General features: G+C 36.3%; 2 protein-coding genes across 4 annotated transcripts in view; one reads left to right on the top strand and one right to left on the bottom strand.

Moving 5' to 3' along the window:
• Positions 1–5,639, top strand: part of ZNF215 (zinc finger protein 215) — a 169,974-nt gene extending 164,335 nt beyond the window's left edge. Inside the window, exon 8 of the mRNA XM_049713975.1 lies at positions 5,525–5,639. The gene's annotated coding sequence lies outside the window, so the exon portion shown is untranslated. The remainder of the gene's footprint in view (positions 1–5,524) is intronic.
• ZNF214 (zinc finger protein 214) lies at positions 21–24,001 on the bottom strand. Of its 3 annotated transcripts, none has more exons than XM_049713974.1 (5): positions 23,661–23,781; positions 23,095–23,341; positions 22,369–22,457; positions 9,823–9,984; positions 21–5,926 (listed from the first exon to the last, which is right to left on the bottom strand). In XM_049713974.1, exons 2-5 carry the CDS (start codon positions 23,109–23,111, stop codon positions 4,218–4,220), a joined length of 1,977 nt encoding a protein of 658 aa, XP_049569931.1. In that variant the 5' UTR covers positions 23,112–23,341; positions 23,661–23,781; the 3' UTR covers positions 21–4,217. The 3 variants fall into 3 exon arrangements, with proteins under 3 accessions (XP_049569931.1, XP_004279328.2, XP_049569930.1); XM_004279280.3 differs by having other exon boundaries at positions 23,095–23,153; positions 23,661–23,777; XM_049713973.1 differs by lacking the exon at positions 23,095–23,341 and having other exon boundaries at positions 23,661–24,001.

Below are 24,001 nucleotides of genomic sequence, written 5' to 3'. Positions count from 1 at the left end.
TCATTAACATTTTAAATAAGTTGTATGTAAAATTTTATTTTTTTTAAATGACACCAATAAAAATATAAAAAATACAGAAAAGCATGAAGAACATAAAGATAACCAAAGATCCTCTCAAAGAAACCCACTAATAACATTTTTGTATACATCCAATGTTTTCCCCATGGAAATATCTGTATAAATATAAATAGAATCCTACCCCATAGAGTTCTGTATCTTGTACTTTTAACACCATAAGTATATTTTTATTATAACATTCTTGGAAAATATAAGTTTTAATGACTGCATAAGATTACATCATGTAGATGAACCATAATTTATATGACTTTTCCCCTATTTAGGGGGGAGGGCAGCATAGAAATATTATAATAAATATCTTAAACATTTATCTGTGTACGTGTTCTAATGTGGTTCAGAATGCTTAGCCCAGACCCACCACTTTCTGGAGAAACCTATTTGAACATCAGCCCTTACAACCATGTTATATGCCTTATCACTTCATCCCTGGGCATGTCTGAGAGCACCAGAGTGAACATCTGATACAAAGCAGGCCAATCCAAAGGCTTACCGGTAGCCTATAGTTTGGCCTGGTCTCAGACTTGTCAGGAGGTAGTAGTTATAAGTTGAGCCAATCATCTTCCCCTACTCAGAAATCTAAACAGAGACCCAGAAGTTACAAGTTAGTGATGGGCAATAAAATTGAAAACAATATATTCCAGGATGTGGTGGCAATTATAAGCATGCACAGAGTGAGTAAACAGGAGGTCAGTCTGTAGAGAAGAGAGGAATAACCAAAGAGAAACAAAAGTTCTTGGAAGAGTAGCCTCCTTGTCTAATGGCTTTCTACGGCAAATTCTCATATTGAAGCTTCTGTCCTAGTGTTTTCTTTTTCTTTTTTGGTGAGGTTTTAAAACATGTTATATAACTCCATTTTTATATGAAATAACTTAAGTGGATCTCTGTTCTTTGCAAATAGAACTACCCTAATAACACAACAATGTAAAGCAATTATACTCCATTAAAGATGTTAAAAAAAAAAAAATGAAGTACCCTAATAGAGTGTAACTCTATTTCCACAGGATATACACTAGATATGAAATCACTATAGGACAAAGAATGATAACAATTTTAAGGCTTATAATTGGCCAAATAGCTTTACCAAAGCATGTCAATTTACCCTCAACATAAGTAGTGTATAAGTATCAATCATTCTGTACTCTCACTAAAAATAGCTATTACAATTTTTGTTAATGATAGTGGTATTTTCATTGCTTTAATCTGTTGACGTCCTTTGCCATTTTTTAAAGTTGGTGTCCATCTCTTGTATTAACTTATAAAAGTTCATAACTGTCCTAATCAGGGCAAATATTTTCCCTGTTGTCTTGACTTCCGTATGTTCTTAACCTATAGTTTAAATTTTTTTAATGTGGTCAAATTCCTAGGTATTTTTTCTGAGTTCTTCCATTTCATCAAACTCTCAAAAAAATGCATGTGTGTTTTCAACCATGGAAAAACCCACTTTGGTGAATTTTAAACATTTTATGTTTAAAATGGTAGAACCTCCTCTAAAAGAAAAAAAAGAAAGAAATCTTGTGCCAATCTTGAACGTGAATCAGAAAAGATGGATGGGGTTAACTTGTGGCTTTGTTTTTGATGAACCAGCCTTCATGAAACCATATGGAGGTTCATGGAACACAGCTTGAAAACCTGTGCTCTAATCAATATATATTAGATCAGTATATATGATATAGGTCATGAGACGAAAGCCTAATTTTATTTTTCACGAAAGAGTTAAATAATTTTCTCAGCACCATTTACTGAATAATCCTTCTATACATAAATCTTTTATCATATGTAAAGTATTTAAGCATATCTACTTAATGTTTTATATATATATATGTAATCCATATACTGGTTTATTTTTAAGCTATTTAGTAATAACTGAGCATCCTGAACATTTTTTCAAATGTACAATCAAGTTCTCAATATTTTAACTTCAATATATCATTTATTATATGTTAGGGCAATCTCATTAATCTTTCTTATAATTATCTTTGCTCTTCTCCAATATCTATTTTTCTTAAAAGACTTTAGAATACTTTTTTCAATTTCACATCTCATTGGGATTTTGATGAGATTGGAAATAAATCTATAAATTAAGAACATCCGCTCTATACAAGTCCCTTTATTTTCAATTAAATGTTTTGTTTTTCATTATTTTCATTCTACATTTTTGCTATTTGTTCCTTTTAAAGAACTTTTAGTATTTCAAACCCTTTTTTGCACCCATTGTATTTTTCTGATTATTACAAGAGTTTAGGAAACTTGGTTTTTATATTATTACCCACCTTAATGGGTTTAATCAGTTCATTTAAAATTAACCTTTAAAAGTATATTGTAGGCATGCTTTTGTTTGCCTAATAAACATTTGCCTATTCTTTTATATCAATAAATCAATATTGAGCAATCAATCAATCAACTGAAAATTGGTCAATTGACCAATATCATTTTGCTTTAATCTTTTCTGTTGTAATAGCAGATAAGTAAAATTTTAATTCAATCAAGGGTTTTCAAAACTTTTTAAGGGGAGATTTAATCTATTTTGATAAATTTGATTTCCTCTCATCTTGATCCATGTTCTCCAATTTTTTAGATCATCTTCATGTTGTTTTTGTTTTCTGTCTTTTGCTATAGGCACTGAATATTCTTTGCTTTTATCTTCTCTGTTTTGAAAGAAATATGTTTTTAGTTATTTTAGTTGCAATTTCTAACTTTGTAAAAAAAATATTTAGACCTTTATTTCTAGAGTTGTTAAAGTCAAGAAGAAAATGTAATGAATCCATGCTATTTAAGGTCAGAGATGTAGCACACTTTCTTTTGCTGTCCTTCCCTCATTTGGTAGCCAAATTTAGCAAATAAAAACACAGGGTGCTGTTAAGTTTGAATTTATATGAACAAATAATTTGTTAGTATAAGTTCCATGCAATATTTGGGACATACTTAATACTAAAAAATTATCATTGTATATCTGAAAATCATACCTAACTGGGTGTCCCGGATTTTATCTGATAACCCTACTTTCCCATCCAGACTTTAACATATAATGCTTTTATACTCAACATTTGTATATTAAATATTTTCTTGTACAACTATTTAATAGTTTTGAAGTTTTGTAAACAAATTAACAATTATTCAAGACTTAACTGCATGTTTAACTGATTTTAGTGTTTGTTACCAGTTCTTTTACACTATGACTTCCACATTCTTGAGCTCTCTTTAAGAAAGGTACATATTTGATATGTTTTCTGTTTTCTTATCTAATTTGTTACCTACAAACGTAAAAGACAATTTAGTTGATAAGATAAACTATGGGCGATAACATTTTTCAGCCTCACAATTCTGAAGGTGTTATTCTGTTGTCTTTTGACAATTACTGTTGCAGAGGTCTTTAGCCATTTTCCCTCTTTGGTTTTTTTTAGAAAACCAGAATCTTTCCACACCTCCTAGTGTCTGAACCTATGAATAAATGTGGAAAACTGGGAAGGGGAATGGGTGAGAGTGTATTATGGTAACCTCATAGTGCAGCACCCCTGCAACAAAAAGCTGGTTCTTGAGTTTTCTGGGTGACAGAAATAACATCTCTAAGATACCCTATCTTGGATAAGGGTCATACATTGTTTTCCGAATTTACTGGCCCTTTAGTTAGTTCTTCAACATTTGAGAACTTGTTGTCTACCAGTTAGTTTCAAGTTTTGTGTGTTTTCATTTTTTTTCTGTAGCTTCTTAGGGACTTTACAGGTGAGTCAAGATGCTATTTCATTTATAGCTAGCCAATTTCAATTCAAACCAAAATATAAGAAAATGTTTTGAAGTCAGTGAAAATATAAAATTGAACATACAGTATGACTTCATGCACATGAAAATGCACAGGAAAAAAGGCTTAGAATGAAACAGGATGAAAAGTTTTCTTCTTGACTCTTCTATATATTTTATAATGACTATGCATAATATTTATTGTAGAAAAAGAAAATACATTTTAATTTAAATTATCCTCCTAAGGATCTCCTCTTGAAGCAAATGATTTTTAGTAGGAATTAGGGGAAACAATAAATGTTGCTTGGGATTATTTGGGTTATTTATAGAATTTTCTTCCCAGCAGCATTTACTGGGCTTAAGGTGAAGCTTTGATTAAAGCTGTTATAACTAAATGAACAGAATTATAAGGTTTTTCTTCTGTGATTACTGTGAAGATGTGAATTCTGATCGAACCCCTTATAATACTCATGGCATTTATGAATCTTTTCTCCCATGTGGACTCTTTGATGAATTCGAAGAGCTGAGCTATGGCTGAAACCCTTACCACACTTAGCACATTGATAAGGCTTCTCTCCTGTGTGGACCCTCTGATGAATGTGAAGATTTGAGCTGTGACTAAAGCCCTTTCCACAATCATCACATTTATAGGGTTTTTCTCCTGTATGGACTCTCTGATGAATGAGAAGATGAGAACGCTGACTGAAGCCCTTCCCACACTGTTCACATTTATAGGGTTTCTCTCCAGTATGTACTCTTTGGTGAGTGTGAAGTTTGGAACTCTTGCTGAAGCCCTTCCCACATTCATGACAAGTATAGGGCTTCTCCCCTGTATGGACCCTCTGATGAATGCGAAGATCTGAGCTGTGACTAAAGTCCTTCCCACAGTCGTCACATTTGTAAGGCTTCTCTCCTGTATGCACCCTCTGATGGATTTGAAGATTTGAGCGCTGGGTAAAGCCCTTACCACAGTCATCACATTTATAGGACTTTTCTCCTGTGTGGACTAACTGATGGATTCGAAGATTTGAACTCTGACTGAAGCCCTTACCACACTCATCACACTTATATGGTTTCTCTCCTGTGTGGACTCTCTGATGAACATGAAGTACTGAACTCCGACTAAAACTCTTACCACACTGATCACACTTAAAAGGCTTCTCTCCTATGTGAAGTCTCTGGTGAATGTGAAGTCTCTGGTGAATGTGAAGTAATGAATTTCTACCGAGGTCCTTATCACACTGCAGTCTATAGAGTTTCTCTTCTGTGTGGACTCTTTGATGACAGTGAAGACTGGAGATCTGACTGAAGCTCTTACTACACACATTACATATATAAGGTACCTCCCCTGGGTGGACTCTCTGATGAAAGTGAACACCGCAGCTCTGACTAAAATTACTGGCACCTTCATTACATCTGTACGGCTTCTTACCTATGTGGATTCTTGGATGTCTGTATAGGTCCAATCTCTGAGTGAAGCATGCTGTGGTGATGGAGCATGGATACAACTTTTCTCCAAGTTGATTTCTCTTGTGAACACACTGTGAGTTCCAATAATTACTTTCTTTACATTTATTATATCCACAGTATTTCTCTTCCACAGAGCCTTTCAGCAGGTCATTTTGGCATATCTCCCCAATGTACTCTGGAAGGGCTTCCTCTCCTGGGATATAAGAATGCGGACCTATGAGCTTCTGTTCTCTTTCCACAGAGAGATTTTTCCTGGATATGACAACATGGTATCTGCGTCCTTGAAAACCACGTGAATCACTCACATAGATTTCTCTACCATTGTCTTCAGTGTGTTTTGTTTCTAAGGATTGACAAGGTATAAACTTCGTATATTTTAAGTTCCTGGGAATTTTACCTTCAAAAGTCAGTTCATAGTTCCCAAACCCTGGTCCTTGTGTGAAGAGTATTAACCATTCTTGAGAGTGAGAAAGGTGTTGCTGCTTTAGGTCTTTGGAATCTATACCTTGAACCATTTCCACATATTTCTGATTATCATATATCTGAGTGCTGGCATTCCTCCAGCCTTGCCAGCAGGAAAGATGTTCATGTTCAAAATATCTGAATCTTTCTTCTTGGAGTCTGTAGCTCTCTTTCCAGTTTCCTAGAAAAATAAGCAGATAACCCAGTGGTAAGATGAAAGCTGTGCTTAAAAATTTCCAAGTATCTCAATCAACAAGCTCCAGAATTACAGGAATATATGTGTGGGTGCAAGTGGGAAAGAAGTGTTATGACTTAGGCTGCTCCATATTTGGGTGTGGAATTCATTTGTTTTTTCATTCATAGATGTATTCATTCATTCAACAAACATATCTTGAGCATCTACTACTTACCAGGTACTGTTAGAAATAAAAGAGAAAGCCTGACTGGTTTAATGGAAATAGTCTTAAAGACTGAGATTTAATTAGATTACTCTATTTGGGACATTATTATAAGAAATAAAATATTGTTTCTATTTTTCTGTTCTAAAATAGGATAGTAGATTGTGGGAAAAAATTCTCTACTTTATCTACATCTTTGGGTGTTCCCCTTACACAGTGACTCTAGGCTTGGCTATATAATTTGCTTTGGCCACTGGGACAAAAGTGAGACAAGCAGAGATTCGCAAAGCGCTTGTGCATTGGGGCTTGGCCTCTCTTGCTGGTTTTGAAAGTCCTGTGATCACCACCATGTAAATGAGCCTGGGCTGGCCTCCTTGAAGAGAGACATATGGTCAATACATGCCTGTTATAACACTGATACTGACCAACTGCCATTCAGGCTGTCCAGCTTCATCTTAGACCATCCAGCCCCAATCAAGTCACTCAATGATAGAAGATCCACCTAACCAACTAGAATCATGAAAAATAACACAGTTGGTTTTAAGTCACTAAGTTTGGGGTAGTTTGTTATACAGCAAAAGCTAACTTACAAATAGAACATGAAGAGAGAACAAATTGAGGACTGCACAAAATTATGGGCAGAAATCTGTGCTTTAAGTGTAATCTAGAAAATAAATAAGAATCACAAATACCTATTAATTACATAGCCAAAATGTTTTGGAAGATATCTTGCTTTCTTTACCTTCTATTTCTCATGGATTTAAGAACCATTTTTGAGAATGGTTCTTCTACCTCAATATAGCACCCTAATAACCAAAATACTCAACAAAACTGGTCCCAGCCAGATGGCTTCACAGGTGAATTCTACCAAACATTTAGAGAAGAGCTAACACCTATCCCTCTCAAACTCTTCCAAAATATAGCAGAGGGAGGAACACTCCCAAATTCATTCTACAAGGCCACCATCACCTTGATACCAAAACCAGACAAGGATGTCACAAAGAAAGAAAACTACAGGCCAATATCACTGAGGAACATAGATGCAAAAGTCCTCAACAAAATACTAGCAAACAGAATCCAACAGCACATTAAAAGGACCATACACCATGATCAAGTGGGGTTTATTCCAGGAATGCAAGGATTCTTCAATATACACAAATCAATCAATGTGATAAACCATATTAACAAACTGAAGGAGAAAAACCATATGATCATCTCAATAGATGCAGAGAAAGCTTTTGACAAAATTCAACACCCATTTATGATAAAAACCCTGCAGAAAGTAGGCATAGAGGGAACTTTCCTCAACATAATAAAGGCCATATATGACAAACCCACAGCCAGCATTGTTCTCAATGGTGAAAAACTGAAAGCATTTCCACTAAGATCAGGAACGAGACAAGGTTGCCCACTCTTACCACTATTATTCAATATAGTTTTGGAAGTTTTAGCCACAGCAATCAGAGAAGAAAAGGAAATAAAAGGAATCCAAATCACAAAAGAAGAAGTAAAGCTGTCACTGTTTGCAGGTGACATGATACTATACATAGAGAATCCTAAAGATGCTACCAGAAAACTACTAGAGCTAATCAATGAATTTGGTAAAGTTGCAGGATACAAAATTAATGCACAGAAATCTCTTGCATTCCTATACACTAATGATGAAAAATCTGAAAGTGAAATCAAGAAAACACTCCCATCTACCAGTGCAACAAAAAGAATAAAATACCTAGGAATAAACCTACCTAAGGAGACAAAAGACCCTTATGCAGAAAATTATAAGACACTGATGAAAGAAATTAAAGATGATACAAATAGATGGAGAGATATACCATGTTCTTGGATTGGACGAGTCAACATTGTGAAAATGAATCTACTACCCAAAGCAATCTACAGATTCAATGCAATCCCTATCAAACTACCAATGGCATTTTTCACAGAACTAGAACAAAAAACTTCACAATTTGTATGGAGTCACAAAAGACCCCGAATAGCCAAAGCAATCTTGAGAATGAAAAATGGAGATGGAGGAATCAGGCTTCCTGACTTCAGACTATACTACAAAGCTACAGTAATCAAGACAGTATGGCACTGGCACAAAAACAGAAAGATAGATCAATGGAACAGGATAGAAAGCCCAGAGATAAACCCACGCACATATGGTCACCTTATCTTTGATAAAGGAGGCAGGAATGTACAGTGGAGAAAGGACAGCCTCTTCAGTAAGTGGTGCTGGGAAAACTGGACAGGTACATATAAGAGTATCAGATCACTCCCTAACACCATACACAAAGATAAGCTCAAAATGGATTAAAGACCTAAATGTAAGGCCAGAAACTATCAAACTCTTAGAGGAAAACATAGGCAGAACACTCTATGACATAAATCACAGCAAGATCCTTTTTGACCCACCTCTTAGAGAAATGGAAATAAAAACAAAAATAAACAAATGGAACCTGATGAAACTTCAAAGCTTTTGCATAGCAAAGGAAACCATAAGACGAAAAGACAACCCTCAGAATGGGAGAAAATATTTGCAAATGAAGCAACTGACAAAGGATTAATCTCCAAAATTTACAAGCAGCTCATGCAGCTCAATAACAAACAACCCAATCCAAAAATGGGCAGAAGACCTAAATAGACATTTCTCCAAAGAAGATATACAGACTGCCAACAAACACATGAAAGAATGCTCAACATCATTAATCATTAGAGAAATGCAAATCAAAACTACAATGAAAAAAAAAAAAACTACAATGAGATATCATCTCACACCAGTCAGAATGGCCATCATCAATTAATCTACAAACAATAAATGCTGGAGAGGGTGTGGAGAAAAGGGAACCCTCCTGCACTGCTGGTGGGAATGTGAATTGGTACAGCCACTATGGAGAACAGTATGGAGGTTCCTTAAAAAACTACAAATAGAACTACCATATGACCCAGCAATCCCACTACTGGGCATATACCCTGAGAAAACCATAATTCAAAAAGAGTCATGTACCAAAATGTTCATTGCAGCTCTATTTACGATAGCCCGGAGATGGAGACAACCTAAGCGCCCATCATCGGATGAATGGATAAAGAAGATGTGGCACATATATACAATGGAATATTACTCAGCCATAAAAAGAAACCAAATTGAGCTATTTGTAATGAGGTGGATAGACCTAGAGTCTGTCATACAGAGTGAAGTAAGTCAGAAAGAGAAAGACAAATACTGTATGCTAACACATATATATGGAATTTAAGAAAAAAAAATGTCATGAAGAACCTAGGGTTAAGACAGAAATAAAGACACAGACCCACTGGAAAATGGACTTGAGGATATGGAGAGGGGGAAGGGTAAGCTGTGACAAAGTGAGAGAGTGGCATGGACATATATACACTACCAAACGTAAGGTAGATAGCTAGTGGGAAGCAGCCGCATAGCACAGGGATATCAGCTCGGTGCTTTGTGACCACCTGGAGGGGTGGGATAGGGAGGGTGGGAGGGAGGGAGACGAAAGAGAGAAGAGATATGGGAACATATGTATATGTATAACTGATTCACTTTGCTATAAAGCAGAAACTAACACACCGTTGTAAAGCAATTATACCCCAATAAATATGTTAAAAAAAAAAAAAAACTGGTCCCAGAATAAACTAACCTTATTCCCTAAGAGTCGGGATAATTTACCTACTGACATGACATTTGTGTAGTTCTCCCACATGACCTCTCTGTAGAGCTTTTTTTGAGAAGAATCCAAGAATTTCCACTCCTCCCAAGTAAAATTAACAGTCACATCTTCAAATGTTACTGCCATCTGGTCGAAGATCAGGCTTTCCAGGAAGAAGAAATCTAAGTGAGAAGATGGACAAAGAAAAAGACATTCAGCAGGTTACATAAGTGGTAAACCAAAAAGAAAAAGAAATAACTCCAATAATGAAGAAAAACAAGAAAGGTAAGAGGAGACATAATAAGAGGTCAAGTACTTAAATAATGTATCCAATCATTGAACACCATCACCATCATAAGAAACATTTATATAGCATTTGTCTGCTAACCACTGAGCCAAGTAAGTACTCTTCACATATACTCAAGTAATCCTCACAGCAATCCTATGTTGTAGATACTATTATTATCCTCATTTTACACATTAGTAATAATGGTTGAAAAAGATTAATTCCCAAGATCATGGACCTGGAGGTACTGCAGCTAGGACCCAGGTCTACATACTCTGGACCAGAACTATTTGCCAACTGTAACAATATTGCTTCATGTTGCTTATATTATTGCTTCATGGTTGATCACTTTAGACTGTTTACTTCCCACTGTGAGATGAGGAATTAGATTACCACCCGTAGCATTAGCACTAATTTTCTGGTTAAATCAATAAGCAGTACTTATATAATTTTGAATATGATTATATACCATTTTTTTGTGGGGGGAAATTACCTGTTTAATTTTTATTTAATAAATTTACTGTCCTCAATTTTTTGATTTTTCAGAAGGCTTTATATAATCTATTTTATCAAGTGTCTCATCCCCTCACCCACCCCTTTTATTTTGGAAAAGTCCATCATCCTGCCCCAGTCAGGGCCGGCTACTCATTAGTGCTCCATTTCAAGTTCATATGACTCTTCTTCTTTTGTGATTTTACACCATTAATTGGGAGGCACATAACAACATGAGTTCAATCAAGCCTGTGAATGTTAAGCCTGTGGCCATCGAAGAAAGCAAAGGTGAGAAACAGGCGAGGTTTTCTTCAAAGGAGAATGTCCAAACACGGTTACTAGGGAAGATTCCCAAGAATCATTTGAATCACTGTATGCCTTACGTCTTTATTACTATCCCTCATAAGTGGCTCATAAGAATTCGAGAGTGAAAAGAATTTTTCTCAAAACTGCTTCACTGTTTATAAGCTTTTAGTGTTGCTAAGACTGATTTAAAGAACAAACAAACTGTAATTCCTTTGTGGGCAACTTTTTCTTTCCTCTCTGGAAATATTTTAGGGTCTTCTTTTGTGGCTGGCCCTCTGCCCCAAATGGTGTATGGACTTGAGCCTCTCCAAAGTTCACAGGGCTCATCAGTTCCTTTCTTGTCTGTATTACCCTGCTGAGTATTCTAGGATGTAACATCTTCAGCCCTATGTGGCTCTTACCACTATGCCTACTGTTGCCATCCAGGATTTTGTTGAAATTTCTCATTTGCTGATGGCTCTTCGGCTTCATCGTAAGTTCATAAATTTCTTGGTTTTTTACTATATCTATGCAGTTTTAGAAAGTAGAAGAGATAAATGCATGTATTCTGTCTAAAAATATTTTAGTAGAAAGAATAAATCATAAGTTGGTTATGTGACAAATTCATTTTTCTTTGATGACACATTCTCAATTGTAAAGTTCAATTTAAAATGTTCAGTAAGTACTAAGATTTAGGAATTTACTTTAAAAAATATACTAGAGATTAAGAGCCTCATTTTTTTTTTACTGAAAGTTCATAAAACTTATAACAATGCTGAAGTAATATAAGTAAAAATTAAGTCTACCCTCCCCAAATAATTTAAGAAATAACCACTATAGTTTTCACTGTGTCCTTACGGACCTTTTTTCATACATACATACCCCACTAATGTTTTTTCATAACACAGACATGATAATTCTGCAGTCTGCTTTTTTTACATAATATGTAGTATACAACTTCCCGTTTCAGTACATATAGGCCTATGTTATTCGTGGTGATTTTAAAATATGTCCAGAAATTATTTGATACCTTTCCCTTCAAAAGGTGGAGCCTAATTCCCCACCCCTTGAATGTGGCCTGGGTTAGGGACTTACTTCTGATGAAAAGGAAAAAAAAGCAGAAGGGGAAGCAATGGTGTGCAGCTTTCAAGACTAGCTCATAAAAGGCACTGCAGCTTCCTCCATGCTTTTTTTCTTGGATCAGTCACTCTAGGAGAAGCTACCTAACACACTGTATGAATAGTTAGGCAGCCCTGTAGAAAGGCCCATGTGGTGAGGAACTGAGGCCTTCTGTCCTCAGTAAGAAATGAGGCATCTGCCAACAGCCATGTGAGTGAACCATCTTAGAAGTGGATCCTCCAGCCCCAGTGAAGGCTTCCAATGAACTGTAGTCCTGCTGACAGCTTGACTGCAACCTCGTGTGAAACCCTGAGCCAGAACCACACTGCTATACTGTTCCCAGATTCCTGACCCTTAGAAACTGAGATAATAAATGTTTGTTGTTTTAAGCTGCTACATATAATTTATTATGCAGAAATAGATGGTTGATGTATTGTTGTAAAAGTTGCATAGCATTTCATGTTATGATGTTCCAAAATTTAACTGTTCCCATACTGATGAAGATTATTTCCAGTTTTCTGGCTATCATAATACAGCAGTGAACAACTCTCTTAAATACATCATTGAACACTCGTAATATTTCTAGAAGATACATTTCCAGAATTAGAACCACCAGGCATGTGCATTTCAGTTTACTAAAAAACACTGTAAAACTTTGAAAATATTTTTAAAAATTTGTTAAAAATATTCTCCCCCACTAGAAAGTTAAAAGCGGAATACCTACATTCAAAATTAGTAAGTACAAGTCTATAGAGGAAAAAAATTATAGAAAGCATAAATTAAGATGGCAAGTAAAATTATTAATAGACAAAAGGATACTAAAACAGTTTTAAAATATAGAGGCATATTGCTTAGAAGACACTCCAAACTACTGAATTCTAGAAGATTAAAAATGAAAAGACAGGCTAATCTGTAACAGAAAAATATAGACCAAAATAAAGTAGGGGCTTCCCTAGTGGCGCAGTGGTTGGGAGTCCGCCTGCCGATTCAGGGGATGCAGGTTCGTGCCCCGGTCCAGGAAGATCCCACATGCCGCAGAGCGGCTGGGCCCATGAGCCATGGCCGCAGAGCCTGCGCGTCCGGAGCCTGTTGCTCCGCAGCGGGAGAGGCCGCAGCAGTGAGAGGCCCGCGTACCGGAAAATAAATAAATAAATAAATAAAGTAGGTTTTGCAATATTAATATTACATAAGGTAAAATCAAAGGAAAAAGTATTACCCTAGATTAACAGAGTAATTTTATGAGAAATGAAATTATTGCTCTTGGTGTACCACCCACCAGAATTAAGATTTTGTCAGAATTGCTCCAAGACTGTATATCAGAGGGTGGGGGGGTGAGAGAAGATGGGGACCATATGATAGCAAAAATAACAGTAATTATAGTAAATGTGAATAGCTTAATCTCACAGATTAAAAGACACAGATTTGTAGGTTAAAAAAAATGAGATTCAACATGTGGTTTAGAAGAGACACACTAAAAAGAAAAAAAACATGGGAATAAAAGGATGGAACAACATATTCCACACAAATACGAACCAAAAGAAAGCTGTAATGACAAACTTAACTTCAGCTGAGATAAAATTTACGGCAAAAAGTTTGTAACTATGTGTGGTGATGGATGTTAACTAGACATATTGTGGTGATCATTTTACAATATCTACAAATATAGAATCATGTTGTATACCTGAAACTAATGTCAGTTATATCCCAATAAAAAATTTATGGCAAAAATATAAGGGACAAAAACACAGTTTTTTTTCTGTATTAATAAATAGTAAGACCAAAAAATATCCATTATAATTAAACTGCACCCACAAATAAAATTTCAAAATGTATTAAGTAACAACTATCGTAAGTTCAAGGAGATATAATATATACACCATTGATTGTAATTATAGATATTAATACACTCCTCTCAGAAAATGATAGATCAAGTAAAACCGAAGAACTCAACAATATAAAGACTAAACAGTACAATTAATACTCGAGTTATTTTTTCTGTGTTGAATTCTATACTCCCAAAACACTAAATACACATTATTTTCATGAACCCACAATACTGTTACAAGATTGACCATGTATTGGTCTATAAAAGGAATCTCAATAAATTCCAAATTATCAACATAATGCAGAATACATTCTCTAGATACAAGGTAATAAAATTAGGAACTATTAACAATGGAATTTAAAAATCCACACTTCTGGAACCCAAGTAACATATTAAATAGCCCTTAAATTTAAAAGGAAAATATAATGATAATTAAGAAAATTTGAATTGAATAATAATAATTACACATCAAAATTTTCAAGACCCAGATAAGTAAGTACTAAAAGGAAATAAGAATGGCTACATATAATCAACCTAAGCATTCAACTCAGAAACTCAGAAAACAAAAACCCTCCCCCTCTAAAAAAAAAGAGCAAACTTCAAAAAAGAAGGATAAAGCTGAAAGCCAAAGGGGCAATAAACAAATAGATGATGTGGAAATGCATAAGGCCAAAAGATGCTCTTAAAAATTTAATGTCAAAAAAAAAATTTAATAAGTCAGATCTCTGCAAGTCTAATTTTTTTTGAAAAGATGATTATAAACAAAATACTGGACAAAATGAGGAAATAACCACAGACATAAGACTTAAAATAATACAAGAGCATTATGAACTATATGCAAATACACTTGAACATCTATATAAAAGGACAAATTCCTAGTACACAATGCCAATATAAAATGCCAAAATAGATTTTAAGAGTAATATAAAATTACATACCAGTAGGTATTAAAGGAAACTGAAATGGCAGCCAAGATTCTTTCTCCCTCCCCCAAAATCAAAGGCCCAAAGAGTTTTACAGTTGAGTTCTCGCAAATGTTCAATTAACAGTTAATTACTATTATAATCAAATTGTTTTAGAAAATAGAAAGTGAAAATTACTAGCTCATTATATGGCCAGTGTAATATTGATTACAAGACCTGATAAGAACAATACAAAAGAAAACTATAGGCCCATTTTTAAGTTTGATAGATATGTAAAAAATCCTAAATAGATATTAGCTAACTGAATTCAGATATGTATGAAAAAATGATAAAGCATAATTTATAACAGGAATGGAGGACAGTTCAACATGAGAAAATTAATCAACATAATTCACTATACTAATAGACCACAGAAGAAAACCACAATTATCTCAACTGATGCAGAAAAATTGTGTGATAAAGATCATAATGTTCACCGCCTATAAAGGTCTTACAAAAACTTTTAGCCAACTAGAAATAAAAAGAAACTACCTAAATAGGTAAAGGTTATATACTGATACTAAGAATCTACATCAAACATTAAGCTTAATGGAGAAATTTTATACGTATTTCCTTTACGATGGTAACAAGATAAGAATGCCCACCATCACCACTGCTTTCAAAATAGTACTAAGGGTTCTGACAAATACTATAAGAAAAGAAAAAGAAATAAGAAGCTAAGGATTAGAAGAAAAAACATAAAACGTCATTATTTGCATATGTTATGGCAATCTACCTAGAAAAACAAGAGTATGTGGATAAACCATAAACTGATGAAAAAGCTCAGCAAAATTACCAGACACAATAAAGCAAAAGCATCACGGTGTCAGCAATCAACTACCAGAAAACAAGATATTCACAACAGCAAAGAAACCCAAAAAAACAACTATCTTATAAAAAGGTAGTTTTATCTTTGAAGACAACTTTCAAATTCCAATAAAGTAGAAAAAAGATTATCTGAGTAAAGGGAGAAGCATGCCTCCATGTTCTTGGATGAGATGACTCAAATTCAATATACCTCCAGTCGAATTTCTAGCTGGATTTTTTGAGGAACACGATATACTTTTTTTCCCTAAAATTTATAGGAAGGGAAAAGAAGTCCATAAAGACTTAAGTAAACCAAGCAAGAAGACTTGTTCTACTAGATACTGACATACCACCAAACTACAGTAGTAAAATCAGAACAAATAGACCAGCAGAACAGAATTGAGGACTCAGAGCCTAAGCAATGTACTTGTTTATATATGAAAACTCATTAACAATAAAGATGGCATTAAAAAATCAAAGAAGAATGGATTATTTACACTAGATGGTGGTGTGAAACTGATTAACTTTATGAGAAAAAATAAAGCTGGATTCCAATTTGATATCATATACAATGGGACACTAGATGGATTAAACACTTAAATGTTAAAGGGAAAGTTATAGAGTTAGTAAAAGAATATGTTAGGATTGAAAAACATTTACCATTGTTAAATGAATCCAAGGGCCAGTTCTTTTATAGCCCTGACTAGCTATAAAAGAGAAGAAAAAGGGGTTGGCACAAAGAGAAAAAAGTTAGAAATGAGATTAGTGAAAAAGCAACAGATAAAAATTTAATTGAACATTAGGTGGGCACTTTCCACCATTCTTTAGAACATAAATCTGAATGGAAAATGTATTTTTTCCTAGAAAACCATTTGATATAGCCCCAAGAAAAGGGAAAAATTCTGAACAGATCAGATATTTTGAAAGAAACTGGTCAAGTTATCAAAGAAATATGACCTTCACAATAACAACCCAAAAGTTTCCTTAAATGAATTCTTTCAGATTTGCAAAGAACAAATAATGTGATTCTATTAAACTATTCCAAGGCATATAAAAGAGTTATCAAAAATTTTAAGAAACTCAGGAAAACACTGAGACAGCAAAATCAGAAAACTACAGATCTATATTACTAATGAATATTGACATAAACTTCAGAAATAAAGTAAAACATAAGGCCAATAAAATGCAGCAACACCTGTGTTTATAATCTACTGCCACACAACTAGTTACTTCAAACCTGAGTGGCTTAAAACAATAATTATTATCTTTCATGGTTTCTCTGGGTCAGAAATTCACAGGTAGCTTGGCTGGGCAGTTCTGGTTTGGACCTCTCATGAGAGTGATGTTGAGCTGTCAGCTAGTGCTGTATAAAACTATACATATAAATAAAAAGAAGATTCACTTTATACAAATTTAAGTCATATAAACAAAGAAGTCCTTAAAAGTAAAAGGCAAATGATAACCTAAAGAAATATTTACAGCATATAACAAATGGCTTCCATATTTTACATACTGAGTACATTCTATCAAATGGAAACAAAAAATTCAGTAGGAAAAAAGTAATTTGAGTCAATTTATCAAAGAAGTAATGCAAATGACCAATAAATGTATGTTGAAACTGGTCAATCTCCACTTTATTTATCTCCCTGATTATCCTTTCATATTATGTCAATATTCATATTGACATAATACAATCAACAGTAACACAATCATAGTAGGGGACTTTAACACCACACTTTCACCAATGGACAGATCATCCAAAATGAAAATAAATAAGGAAACACAAGCTTTAAAATGATACATTAAACAAGATGGACTTAATTGATATTTATAGGACATCCCGTCCAAAAACAAGAGAATACACATTCTTCTCAAGTGCTCACGGAACATTCTCCAGGACAGATCATATCTTGGGTCACAAATCAAGCTTGGTAAATTTAAGAAAATTGAAATTGTATCAAGTATCTTTTCCGACCACAACACTATGAGACTAGATATCAATTACAGGAAAAAACCTGTAAGAAATATAAACACATGGAGGCTAAACAACACACTACTTAATAACCAAGAGATCACTGAAGAAATCAAAGGGGAAATAAAAAAATACCTAGAAACAAATGACAATGAAAACACAATGACCCAAAACCTATGGGATGCAGCAAAAGCAGTTCTAAGAGGGAAGTTTATAGCTATACAAGCCTACCTTAAGAAACAAGAAACATCTCAAATAAACAATCTAATCTTACACCTAAAGCAATTAGAGAAAGAAGAACAAAAAAACCCCAAAGTTAGCAGAAGAAAAGAAATCATAAAGATCAGATCAGAAATAAATGAAAAAGAAATGAAGGAAACGATAGCAAAGATCAATAAAACTAAAGCTGGTTCTTTGAGAAGATAAACAAAATTGATAAACCATTAGCCAGACTTATCAAGAAGAAGAAGGAGAAGACTCATAAATAGAATTAGAAATGAAAAAAGAGAAGTAACAACTGACACTGCAGAAATAGAAAGAATCATGAGAGATTACTACAAGCAACTATATGCCAATAAAATGGAAACCTGGAAGAAATGGACAAATTCTTAGAAGTGCACAACCTTCCAAGACTGAACCAGGAAGAAATAGAAAATATGAACAGACCAATCACAAGCACTGAAATTGAAACTGTCATTAAAAATCTTCCAACAAAAAAAAGCCGAGGACCAGATGGCTTCACAGGTGAATTCTATCAAACATTTAGAGAAGAGCTAACACCTATCCTTCTCAAACTCTTCCAAAATATAGCAGAGGGAAGAACACTCCCAAACTCATTCTACGAGGCCACCATCACTCTGATACCAAAACCAGAGAAAGATGTCACAAAGAAAGAAAACTACAGGCCAATATCACTGAGGAACATAGATGCAAAAGTCCTCAACAAAATACTAGCAAACAGAATCCAACAGCACATTAAAAGGACCATACACCATGATCAAGTGGGGTTTATCCCAGGAATGCAAGGATTCTTCAATATATGCAAATCAACCAACGTGATACACCATATTAACAAACTGAAGGAGAAAAGCCATATGATCATCTCAATAGATGCAGAGAAAGATTTTGACAAAATTCAACACCCATTTATGATAAAAACCCTGCAGAAAGTAGGCATAGAGGGAACTTTCCTCAACATAATAAAGGCCATATATGACAAACCCACAGCCAACATTGTTCTCAATGGTGAAAAACTGAAACCATTTCCACTAAGATCAGGAACAAGACAAGGTTGCCCACTCTCACCACTATTATTCAACATAGTTTTGGAAGTTTTAGCCACAGCAATCAGAGAAGAAAAAGAAATAAAAGGAATCCAAATCACAAAAGAAGAAGTAAAGCTGTCACTGTTTGCAGATGACATGATACTATACATAGAGAATCCTAAAGATGCTACCAGAAAACTACTAGAGCTAATCAATGAATTTGGTAAAGTAGCAGGATACAAAATTGATGCACAGAAATCTCTTGCATTCCTATACACTAATGAAAAATCTGAAAGTGAAATTAAGAAAACACTCCCATTTACCATTGCAACAAAAAGAATAAAATATCTAGGAATAAACCTACTTAAGGAGACAAAAGACCTGTATGCAGAAAATTATAAGACACTGATGAAAGAAATTAAAGATGATACAAATAGATGGAGAGATATACCATGTTCTTGGATTGGACGAGTCAACATTGTGAAAATGAATCTACTACCCAAAGCAATCTACAGATTCAATGCAATCCCTATCAAACTACCAATGGCATTTTTCACAGAACTAGAACAAAAAACTTCACAATTTGTATGGAGTCACAAAAGACCCCGAATAGCCAAAGCAATCTTGAGAAAGAAAAACGGAGCTGGAGGAATCAGGCTCCCTGACTTCAGACTATACTACAAAGCTACAGTAATCAAGACAGTATGGTACTGGCACAGAAACAGAAATACAGATCAATGGAACAGGATAGAAAGCCCAGAGATAAACCCAAGCACATATGGTCACCTTATCTTTGATAAAGGAAGCAAGAATATACAGTGGAGAAAAGATAGTCTCTTCAATAAGTGGTTCTGGGAAAACTGGACAGAATGAAATTAGAATGAAATTAGAACACTTCCTAACACCATACACAAAAATAAACTCAAAATGGATTAAAGACATAAATGTAAGGCCAGACACCATCGAACTCTTAGAGGAAAACATAGGCAGAACACTCTGTGACATAAATCACAGCAAGATCCTTTTTGACCCACCTCCTAGAGAAATGGAAATAAAAACAAAAATAAACAAATGGGACCTAATGAAACTTAAAAGCTTTTGCACAGCAAAGGAAACCATAAACAAGACGAAAAGACAACCCTCAGAATGGGAGAAAATATTTGCAAATGAAGCAACTGACAAAGGATTAATCTCCAAAACATACAAGAAACTCATGCAGCTCAATATCAAAAAAACAAACAGGGCTTCCCTGGTGGCGCAGTGGTTAAGAATCCGTCTGTCAATGCAGGAGACACGGGTTCGAGCCCTGGTCTGGGAAGATGCCACATGTCGCAGAGCAACTAAGCCTGTGTGCCACAACTACTGAGCCTGTGCTCTAGAGCCCGTGAGCCACAACTACTGCAGCCCAGGCGCCTAGAGCCCGTGCTCCACAAGAAGAGAAGCCGCCACCATGAGAAGCCCACGCACCGCAACAAAGAGTAGCCCCGGCTCACCGCAACTAGAGAAAGCTCAGGCGCAGCAACGAAGACCTAGCACAGCCAAAAGTAAACAAATTTAAAAAATTAAAAAAAAAAACAAAACCCAATCCAAAAATCGGCAGAAGACCTAAATAGACATTTCTCCAAAGAAGATATACAGACTGCCAACAAACACATGAAAGAATGCTCAACATCATTCATCATTAGAGAAATGCAAATCAAAACTACAATGAGATATCATCTCACACCGGTCAGAACGGCCATCAGCAAAAAATCTACAAACAATAAATGCTGGAGAGGGTGTGGAGAAAAGGGAACCCTCTTGCACTGTTGTTGGGAATGTAAATTGATTGATACAGCCACTATGGAGAACAGTATGGAGGTTCCTTAAAAAACTACAAATAGAACTACCATATGACCCAGCAATCCCACTACTGGGCATATACCCTGAGAAAATCATGATTCAAAAAGAGTCATATACCAAAATATTCATTGCAGCTCTATTTACAATAGCCAGGACATGGAAGCAACCTAAGTGTCCATCAACAGATGAATGGATAAAGAAGATGTGGCATATATATACAATGGAATATTACTCAGCCATAAAAAGGACGAAACTGAGTTATTTGTAGTGATGTGGATGGACCTAGAGACTGTCATACAGAGTGAAGTAAATCAGAAAGAGAAAAAGAAATACCGTACGCTAACATATATATGGAATCTAAAAAAAAAGAAAAGAAAATCGTCAGAAGAACCTAGGGGCAAGACTGGAATAAATATGCAGACGTACTAGAGAATGGACTTGAGGATACGGGGAGGGGGAAGGGTCAGCTGGGACAAAGAGAGTGGCATGGACATATATACACTACCAAACGTAAAATAGATAGCTAGTGGGAAGCAGCCGCATAGCACAGGGAGATCAGCTCCGTGCTTTGTGACCACCTACAGGGGTGGGATAGGGAGGGTAGGGTGGAGGGAGATGCAAGAGGGAAGAGATATGGGGACATATGTATATGTATAACTGATTCACTTTGTTGTAAAGCAGAAACTGATACACCATTGTAAAGCAATTATACTCTAATAAAGATGTTAAAAAAATACTCATGCTATCCAAACATACTTGGAAAAATGTCCATATGTTAAATGAAAAAATTAAACATATAATAGCCATTCATACATTCAATAAATATTCATTGAGTGCTCACTATATGCCAGGCATAGTTCTATATACTAGGAACATTCCCTGCCCTCATGGAGCCTATCTGTAATGATTCAAATTTTTTTATATATACTCATCTCTTTATATATGTATCTTAAATTTATGTTTGCATAGTTGTACATATGTGTATATATGCATACATACTAGTATTTGTACGGATTAGTGAGTATGTATGTATATTAAGTATTAAATAAAAGGCTCTAAGTATTGATAAATACATCAAAATGTCAATAATGGCTGTCTCTGGTTGATGTGCCATGGACTCTGAGTGGTACACAAGAATAAGTAACCAGTTAAACATTAATAGCCCTCCAGAGTATGGCCTTACCTTACACATTCATACTTATGTCTCTACTGCAACTAGCCCGGTTTCCTTATTTGTCCCCTTATATTCTGCCTGAGACTAAATGATGGTCTTCCTGTCTGGAATGATATCTTCCAATTCATAGTAATTATTCAACTCTGAGTTCCTGTTCCTGTCTTTTACTTAAAAGTGCCACTCATTCCAGCACTGTTTAATGTATGATAACTTTAGAAATTCTTATTAACCTCATGTGGTTTGTTTCCCCAAGGTTAAGGAAAGACAGTTTTGTATTTATTCATCTCGGGTCATCAAAAACAGTATGAATTATATAGTAGGCTTGAATGACTGGCTGACTGAATGAGTAATTGCTGGGAAAAGACACTGGGCAGGAGGTAGGGGCTTGCTGCATAGGAGGCTTGAAAGCTTCCCAGGCAAAGAGGAATATGTTCTATTCAGTCTGGTCCATCCATCCCCGTGGCCACCTCCACTACTCCCGCTATCCATGGAGAAGCCGGGGGCATTTTATACATGAGAAAAGACAATCCGACTCACCTGGGATCAGACTGTGAGGGAAATAGTGACCATTCCTTCCTCCTCTGTGCTCCTTTTTGGGGGAAGCGTGGAGTGTTGAGAAGGCTGAGCTGAGGGAGAAGAAAGGAGGAATGAACGACTGGGCATGACTTGAAATTCCCAAACTCACTACAATCCCCACGTACTAACTGAGTGTTAACCCCCAAATCTCCCAGACAGAGGTCAGAAAGAGCCCAAGAACATTTCTGTTCCCTTTCAAGCCACCCGAAAGGAGAGCTGTACCAACTCGCACTCTGGACCTTATTTCTGACCATCTAAGAAAAGTACAATCCTAGTTTGGGCATGAAAACAGAATTTGATCTCACAGTTTAGTCCCTCCAGGAATGAAGATGCTTTCTATGTAATTTAACCTCTCTGAGCCTCAAAAATTTCCTAGTTTATTATTAACATGTACAATTTTTTAAAAAGATTGGAAAAACAGCAGCACACTTAAATAGTTCTTTCTAAAAGTATATTTTAAAAATTTTGTTCAATCAGTTAAGTAGAAAGGTAAATTCCATCACCCTCTCCTACTTCTTACAACATAAATACTGGATTTACTATTAGATCAGAGTACAGATTCTTAGCAAAAGATCCCAGATCTAGGGCCCCCAGGACATGATCATAGTCTCAACTCTATCACCAACCACTTGTAGAACTTCGAAAAAGACCAAACTTCTAGACCTCGTAGGGCCTCACTTTCCTCACCTGTAAAATGGGGGCATGAGTCTTTGCCACCCTGGTCCTCCGTTGCTGATTACAGGTCCCTGGGGAAAATGATAAACAGTTAAGAGCCCTCTTTCCCTAGAGAGAAAAATGCTTCATGGTGTCCCAGGAGCAGGGCAGGTTTGGGCTCCCCGTACGCACCAAGGGCCGCCAGAGTTTGTACATCTGATGCTCCGGATTCAGACGTACAAACGGTTCTCGCGGAGCTGGATCCCGGCGGCATCGGCTGCTGTAGCGGAAACACGCGCGGCCTCCGTTCCGCATCCAGGCCTCCGTTCCCCATACAGACCTCCGCCCCAGCACCTCCCGGCCCCGAGCACCCCGGCCCCAGGACCCAAGCTGCCTCTGCCTCCTCTCTCCTTCCCCTTCTTCAGTTTAAACGTGGGGAGGGCGGCTGTGAAGAACCCACCTACACTGGTGTCCGAGATTTCTAAGCCGGAGCGGCTTCTCGGCCCCCGGCCCTCCCTCTTCTGCCTCTCTACCTGCCACAGCTCTCCCCGCCCTTGTCCGCTTCTGGCTCGGTGCTCCCGAGAGTCCGCGTCACTTACGGAGCCTCTGGAGAGGGATGGGGACCGGCCCAAATACACCGTCTAAATAAACGATGGCCGCAGCCCTGCTTGACCAAAACCGAAGCCCCAGGCCTCGGAGTAGACACTCGGAGCGTTCCCATGGAGACAGGAGGAGGCGGGGCAGGAAAGGAAAACGCCGGAGGACGTGGCTCCTGATTGGCCAGAAAGAACGAGGTGCGACCTGGCCTTAAAGCGTCAGCGTTCTGGGGTGAGAGGACTGTGTACTATGGCCCTCTGAACCGAGGATGGGGCTGAGCACCCCAAGATACTAACGTTAATGGGACGGTTCTAGGTGTTTTTAGGGCCCCTGGGAAGGGGAG

Source organism: Orcinus orca, chromosome 8 (assembly GCF_937001465.1).
Source record: "Orcinus orca chromosome 8, mOrcOrc1.1, whole genome shotgun sequence".
Taxonomy (NCBI): Eukaryota; Metazoa; Chordata; class Mammalia; order Artiodactyla; family Delphinidae; genus Orcinus; species Orcinus orca.
The sequence above is the reverse complement of the archived record's forward strand: the minus strand, read 5'-3'. Positions and strand labels throughout refer to the sequence as shown.